This window comes from Lipophrys pholis, assembly GCF_963383615.2.
Source record: "Lipophrys pholis genome assembly, chromosome: 8".
Classification (NCBI taxonomy): Eukaryota; Metazoa; Chordata; class Actinopteri; order Blenniiformes; family Blenniidae; genus Lipophrys; species Lipophrys pholis.
Window position 1 is genome coordinate 32902231 of NC_137630.1, and position 7506 is coordinate 32909736.

Consider the following 7506-nt stretch of genomic DNA (forward strand, 5'->3'; position numbering starts at 1 on the left):
TAGAGGATGAGTGGATTAGAGGATTAGAGGATGAGTGGATTAGAAGATTAGAGGATGAGTGGATTAGAGGGTTAGAGGATGAGTGGATTAGAAGATTAGCGGATGAGTGGATTAGAGGGTTAGAGGATGAGAGGATGAGTGGTCCAGCTCGTCTTCACTGAGACGTTTGGTCTGAAGACAGACGAGAGACGGTTCTTCTGGTTCACCTCCACTACCTGAGAGGAAACACCTGACCTGACAGACTCTGTGGTCGCCATAGAAACGCCGATGCTGGAGGGCGAGGAGGAGGAGGGTCTGCATCTGTGGCACCTGGTGAAGAGCAGCGAGGACCCGGAAGTCCCAAAACATCGGAAGAGCAGCATGAGAGAGCGCGAGAGGGCCAAGGCCATCCCGGAGATCTACCTGACCAGACTTCTGTCCATGAAGGTAACCTACATCTACCTGTCTGTCTGACGCACCTGTCTGATTCACCTGTCTGGTGCACCTGTCTGACTCACCTGTCTGACTCACCTGTCTGACTCACCTGTCTGTCTGCAGGGGACGCTGCAGAAGTTTGTGGACGACGTCTTCGTATCGATCCTCAGTACCAAACGACCGCCGCCGATCGCCGTCAGGTTCTTCTTCGACTTCCTGGACGACATGGCGGAGAAACACGGAATTGACGACCCGGAGACCGTCCACATCTGGAAGACCAACAGGTGAGGGCCACACCTGGACCCCAACTACCCTGACAGCCACTTCCTGTCTGTCTGACCTGTCTGTCTCTCTGGGTGTCCAGTCTCCCTCTGCGATTCTGGGTCAACATCCTGAAGAACCCTCAGTTCGTTCTAGACGTCCAGGTGAGCGACAGCATCGACGCCGTGCTCTCCGTCATCGCCCAGACCTTCATCGACTCCTGCACCACCTCTGAGCACAAAGTGGGACGGGTATGAGCCTCCACCCGTCTGTCTGTCTCCACCCGTCTGTCTGTCTCTACCCATCTGTCTGTCTCCACCCGTCTGTCTGCCTCCACCCGTCTGTCTGCCTCCGCCCGTCTGCCTGTCTCCACCCGTCTGTCTGTCTCTACCCATCTGTCTGTCTCCACCCGTCTGTCTGTCTCTACCTGTCTGTCTGTCTCCACCCGTCTGTCTGCCTCCGCCCGTCTGTCTGTCTCTACCCATCTGTCTGCCTCCACCCGTCTGTCTGCCTCCACCCGTCTGTCTGCCTCCGCCTGTCTGTCTGCTTTAGCCCTGTGACCTCACGCTGCTTTTCGTCCAATCAGGACTCCCCGGTCAACAAGCTGCTGTACGCCAGAGAGATCCCGCGATACAAGCAGCTGGTGGAGAGGTGAGTCCGACCCAGACGCCGCCGGCCAGAACTGGTCCCACCGGGTCCAGTCTGGCCTCGAGGAAGACCTTACCTGCTTCTGGTACCGGAAACACCCAGAACCTGAACAGGACAGACGAACAGCCGCGCTAGCTAGCACAACAGCTAACACCTTTAAAGCTTCAACCGCTCAGCGAGCCGCCGTGGAAATGAGCCAAAGAACACAAATCAAAGTATAAAGATGTAAACAAAGTATAAAGATGTAAACAAAGTATAAAGTAGAACAGCCCATAGTTCCTACAGTGAAACCACGGAATTTGTTAAAACGCTGCAGCCGCTTCAGAAGAGCAAAATGGCTAAAATAGCTCAACAAAATTAAATGTTTCAAAATGGCTGAAAACTGCAAAAATGACCAAATAATTTAAAACCTATGAAGCAGCTTAATAAAAGCTAATTGGGCTCAAATTTGCATTAAAAACAAAACAAAACAAAAACAACCTGCCAGAACAGAGAAAGTGACGAAAAGCCTGAAACTGTTAAAACATCTTAGAAGTCAAAATGAACAAAATAAAGAGAATAAAGAGAAAATGTAAAAGTGCTTCAGCAGCCGGAAGCACTTTTTAAACTTCTTCATGGTTTTTACAAGCTAAACAGGCTAAACAGGCTAAACAGGCTAAACAGGCTAAACAGGCTAAACAAGCTAAACAAACTAAACAGGCTAAACAAGCTAAACAAGCTAAACAGGCTAAACAAGCTAAACAAGCTAAACAAACTAAACAGGCTAAACAAGCTAAACAAACTAAACAGGCTAAACAAGCTAAACAGGCTAAACAAGCTAAACAGGCTAAATAAGCTAAACAGGCTAAACAAGCTAAACAGGCTAAACAGGCTAAACAGGCTAAACAAGCTAAACAGGCTAAACAAGCTAAACAAGCTAAACAGGCTAAACAAGCTAAACAGGCTAAACAAGCTAAACAAGCTAAACAGGCTAAACAGGCTAAACAAGCTAAACAGGCTAAACAGGCTAAACAAGCTAAACAAGCTAAACAGGCTAAACAGGCTAAACAAGCTAAACAGGCTAAAAACAACTAAAACTGATGAAATAACGTCTGAGAAGCTGAAAACTCCTGAAACAACTGTCTGTGTGTGTGTGTGTGTGTGTGTGTGTGTGTGTGTGTGTGTGTGTGTGTGTGTGTGTGTGTGTGTGTGTGTGTGTGTGTGTGTGTGTGTGTAGGTATTACAGTGACATCCAGAGCGCTGCGTCTGGCTGCTACCAGGAGATGAACTCCACCCTGACGGAGCTTTCAGGGGTCAGTAAACCGTACCCACACCCCACACTGAATGTGTGTGTTGTTGTCCAGATGCAGATGTTAACTACACCCACTGTGTGTGTGTGTGTGTGTGTGTGTGTGTGTGTGTGTGTGTGTGTGTGTGTGTGTGTGTGTGTGTGTGTGTGTGTGTGTGTGTGTGTGTGTGTGTGTGTGTGTGTAGAGTTTCGCCTCAGAGATGAACAGTCTGGTCGCTCTGCATGAACTCTACAAGTACATCAACAAGTACTACGACCAGGTAACAATAAATCAATCAATTAAAGTGTAGTTTGGGACTAGTTTAGAACTAGTTTGACAGTAGTTGTATTTCAGACGAGTTCATGCTGAATGAGTCCGTTGGAAGTTTCAGAATCGACATTAAAAGTCTCTGGACTGAAATAGGAAACAGGAAATGATTTAATTATTATTGTGTGTGTGTGTGTGTGTGTGTGTGTGTGTGTGTGTGTGTGTGTGTGTGTGTGTGTGTGTGTGTGTGTGTGTGTGTGTGTGTGTGTGTGTGTGTGTGTGTGTGTGTGTGTCAGATCATCATGTCCCTGGAGGAGGACAGCTCGGGGCAGAAGATGCAGTTGGCCTACCGGCTGCAGCAGGTTGCCGCCCTGGTGGAGAACAAGGTCACTGACCTCTGAGGAGGAGGAGTCACGTCGAGCGAATCCCATTGGACAGCTATTACGCTGTGTCTTCCTGCTGTGTGTGTGTGTGTGTGTGTGTGTGTGTGTGTGTGTGTGTGTGTGTGTGTGTGTGTGTGTGTGTGTGTGTGTGTGTGTGTGTGTGTGTGTGTGTGTGTGTGTGTGTGTGTGTGTGTGTGTGGTCTCTGGTTCCTCCACACAGCAGCCGTTAATCTAACATGAAAGTAAAGTTGAACTTAGTGACCCTGAACTAACCAGCTGTGTGAGACATCGACAATCTAACCAATCACATCAGGGAACACCCTGGTTACCTTGCACTACATTTCCCAGAATCCCCTGCTCTCCGCTGCTGCCTGAGTCTAGAAGCACAATTTGGAAGGTTTCTCCTGCTGATCTCTTTCTACATTTTTGCCTTTTCTACTTAAAACCAGCGGCTCTGACTGTGAACCAGCTCTGGCGTTTAGGAGTTTTAAACCAAACGCAATACCAGAATCAGAACTAGGGGGCGCTAAAAGTTGCATTTCACTGTGACTCCGGGTTCTACGTCGTCTTTCCCACCAAGCGAGTGCTGCCTCCGCCGGACCGGTGCCAGAGGGGCCAGTCCTTTGAGTCTTCCTCAGTTCCAGGTCGGGTCTCGATCGGCTCGCCAGGACTTCTCAGGTCTACATGAGTGCAGGTTTTCATTGGATTTGATTTGGACACGAGCAGTGATGAATCTGCAGAACAACTGATCCAAGCAATAAGAAACGTATTTGTTCAAGCTCATTATTGGATTCTATTTGGATCGGGTCTATTGTTTGGGACCAAACTGGAAGGTCCTTGGAGGTGTTTGAGATAGAAACTCTCCCTGATCCCAAGACGTCACGTCCACCACCTCAGTGATCCGGTCCAACCCTCCTGGGTCCGCTTGGTGCTGATTGGCTGCCTCACGCTTCCTGTCAAAATACATGAAGTTCAACTGGACTCTGACTGAACTGGGATCAGAACACGACTGGTCGCCGGCTCGGTGTCAGACTGTTCAGGAGGTCACAGTCAGAAAGTCGTCTGGTTTCCTGAGGAGCCCAGGTAATCAGAGTATTTAAAGTACAGATTCCTGGTTCATTGGGAAACATCTGGTGACGGACGAGTTGTCGGGACAGTTTCCCTTCTTGGTTTGAGACGTGAGCGAATCTCAAAACAAGAAACCAGAGAAGAATGATGAGAAGCCGGATTCACACCGACACACACTGAAAAACAGTGTGTGTGTGTGTGTGTGTGTGTGTGTGTGTGTGTGTGTGTGTGTGTGTGTGTGTGTGTGTGTGTGTGTGTGTGTGTGTGTGTGTGTGTGTGTGTGTGTGTGTGTGTGTGTGTGTGTGTGTGTGTGTGTGTGTGTGTGTGTGTGTGCTAGATAGTCACTAACTTATTGTGTGTACATAGTGTAAGTCCTATTTATACTTATTTATCCCAGCTGTGCCTTCACTCTTGCAGCTAGGTGGCGCTGTCTGTTTGGACAGAACCTTATTGGAAGTGTTTCCCGGTGCATTATGGGAAAATAACATTTTAAACGTTTAGTGAACCAGTGGAGAGAAACGACTGCTGCATCCAGAAACCTGAACAAAGAGCCGAGCTAGCGCGGCGCTGGATTCAGAACCGAGTATTAAAAGACGTTTTCTAGCGGGTTAGCTAACAGTTGAAGTAGCCGTTGCCATGGAGACGATCTGCTGAGGCGCCGGGACCAAACTGAGCCTTGGTCTCAATATAGAAATACTGTAATACTGTAAGTGTTACGACGGCGTAGAGTGGTGGAACAATGAATGCGTACTCACCACTTCCCAAAGTACTTGACGTTACTACAAGTGTCAGGTTTTTACTGTCGTTTCTAACGTGATGAACTGAGTCGGAGGCTAGCTCACCGCCTCCTCACAACCGCGGGCGTAACAAACGTGCCATCGCCCACTTTCTTCTTGAATGAACTGTTATGGTCAGTGAATCACTGCAGGTTGAATGTTGGTGTTGAGCGCCGCCCTGCAGGCCGTTCAGAGCTCTGCCGCCATTCAGCTGGTCTCACCTGATTGGACGGTGACTCGCAGAGCGACGTGTGATTCTGCTGTTAAGCGGCTGAATCCAAAGCCGACTTCCTCACGAAGCAATAACAGCTCAAACGGGACAATCTGGTTTACCGCACAGGTTTTACAGGGTCAAAGTCCCAGCAGGGGTCCAGGTCTTGTGGGACGTCAAGACATTCTGGTTCAGCCTGGGATCGTTCTGGACCCGCCTGGACCGTCTCTGACGCTGTGGAACTGATGCATTCAGGACTATCTTGCCCGTCCTGGACTTCCCAGGCAGGTTACGTTCTGGATGGTCGTTCATCTGGCAGGCCCAGGATCCTGAGACCATCTCTCCTGGATTCTGTTGGACTGTCCTACCAGAGTGAGTTCCAGATAGTCCTGAATGTGTCGGTATCCTCCTCGGCCCCCGAGGCTTCAGGGTTTCACCTAAACTGAAGAACCTTCCCGATTCCTCCAGAATGGTTCTGGATTCTCTTGGGTTTTCCTGAAATGTCGTGTAACAGACCTGGAACCCGCTGGACCATCCAGGACTTTGGGGCGTGATCAGTCCAGGACTGTCCTGGACTTGGATGGACTCTCCCTGGTTGTCTTGGACAGTTCTTGACTGTCCTGGATGGGTCCTGAAGGATCCTGGCAGGTTTCTTTTTACGTCTTCTGTAAACCTCCAGGCCCGTCTCGGGTGTTCCTGAAAGATCCTGACAGGACTTGAAGGTTCCAGATCTTTGGGAAACGTCCAGCACTATCCTGGGGTTTGCTGAATTGTCATGGCAGGATTTATTCTAGACCTCCCTGGACTTTCTCAGAATGTCCCCAACTGTCCTTGACCTTCCTGATCTAGAAATGATCGAGACTCATCATGACCAAGATCATGAAGGTTCATGTCCGACACCTTCTGCCAACTTCTGGAACTCTGATGGACTTTGTGAAACGTTCCTCATAGAATTAATCGTCGATCTTCCAGAAATCTCCAGGACTGTCCTGGACCATACTGACCTGCCCTGATGAGTCCAGGACAGTCCAGGTTTGTCCTTACAGGATCGGTCCTGCACCTGCTCTGGTGCAGACTGACTGGACTTGGACTTCCCAGCAGACGGACTCTGTTTCCTCTGCTGCTGAACTGATCCAGCATCGGGACCAGGTCCTGCTGAACTGATCCAGAATCGGGACCAGGTCCTGCTGAACTGATCCAGAATCGGGACCAGGTCCTGCTGGTCACAGCTTCTGGACTCTTCTTCTCCTTCTTCTCTTATTTCTGATGATGTTTGTGTTTGACTCGTAGGTGTAGTTCTTTGGTGAGAATAGATTCTGCATGCGTGTGACGATGATGATGATGATGATGATGATGATGATGATGATGCTTCTTCAACTTTTGTTTCTTTGCTTATGTTTAAAGATAATGGGCGGGGCTTCTGCTCTGCTGTGCCACTAATGATGCACCTGCTCTGTACAGTTTGATCCTCAGCTCTGATTGGTCGAGCTCTTGATCCTCAGCTCTGATTGGCCGAGCTCTTGATCCTCAGCTCTGATTGGTCGAGCTCAGTTTGTTACTGAATCTGAAACGGAATTTTTTCTACAAGGGAATAAAATCTTTCAGGGTTTGTATAGAATAAGTGTGACGGGTTCTAAGGACGGCTTTTCTACTGACGGTGTACAGTTTGCTAACAGTGTGTAAATGTGCCTGTAAATAAATGTGTGAGGATGACGATGGTGACGAAGAGTCTGTCGGCAACACAAATGTGTTTCTACAGTGAAAAGGCAGGAATTTGTATCATGTACAAATAAAGTCTAATTTTAACAGTTTGTCGTCTCGATGAAGCTCACTGAAGTAGAAAACTGTCCACAGACAATGGACTGTTCCACTGTCAGGGGACTGCTGTTATTCTACATGACAAAGTGACATTTTTTATTACAGACAGTGAAGTGACCACAAGCTATGGTTCGCCTGGCAGTTATTACAAACATTGACCACAGACAATGGACTGTCCTATTACTGTTACAAACACAGACAATGGACTGTGCTGCTATTAGGGATGAGAATTGATATGATTTTTCTGATTCCGATTCCATTTTCTGTTTAACGATTCAATTCTTTACCGATTCTCTCATCGATATTTTTTTTTATATATAATTTTTTAAAAAGGGAGAATTAACAGGTAAGGGTGGGAATTTATAAGATTTTATCAATTCTAACAATTCCTG

General features: G+C 48.0%; 1 protein-coding gene across 1 annotated transcript in view; it reads left to right on the forward strand.

Moving 5' to 3' along the window:
- plxnb3 (plexin B3) overlaps window positions 1-7101 on the forward strand; it is a gene marked incomplete at its 5' end in the record, with an annotated part of 31908 nt that extends 24807 nt beyond the window's left edge. Inside the window, 7 exon segments of the mRNA XM_080468588.1 lie at window positions 260-426; window positions 538-698; window positions 779-926; window positions 1262-1326; window positions 2540-2615; window positions 2797-2871; window positions 3155-7101. Coding sequence (XP_080324714.1) covers window positions 260-426; window positions 538-698; window positions 779-926; window positions 1262-1326; window positions 2540-2615; window positions 2797-2871; window positions 3155-3259 — 797 coding nt within the window. The 3' untranslated portion in view covers window positions 3260-7101.
- Between the last annotated feature and the right edge of the window lie 405 nt (window positions 7102-7506).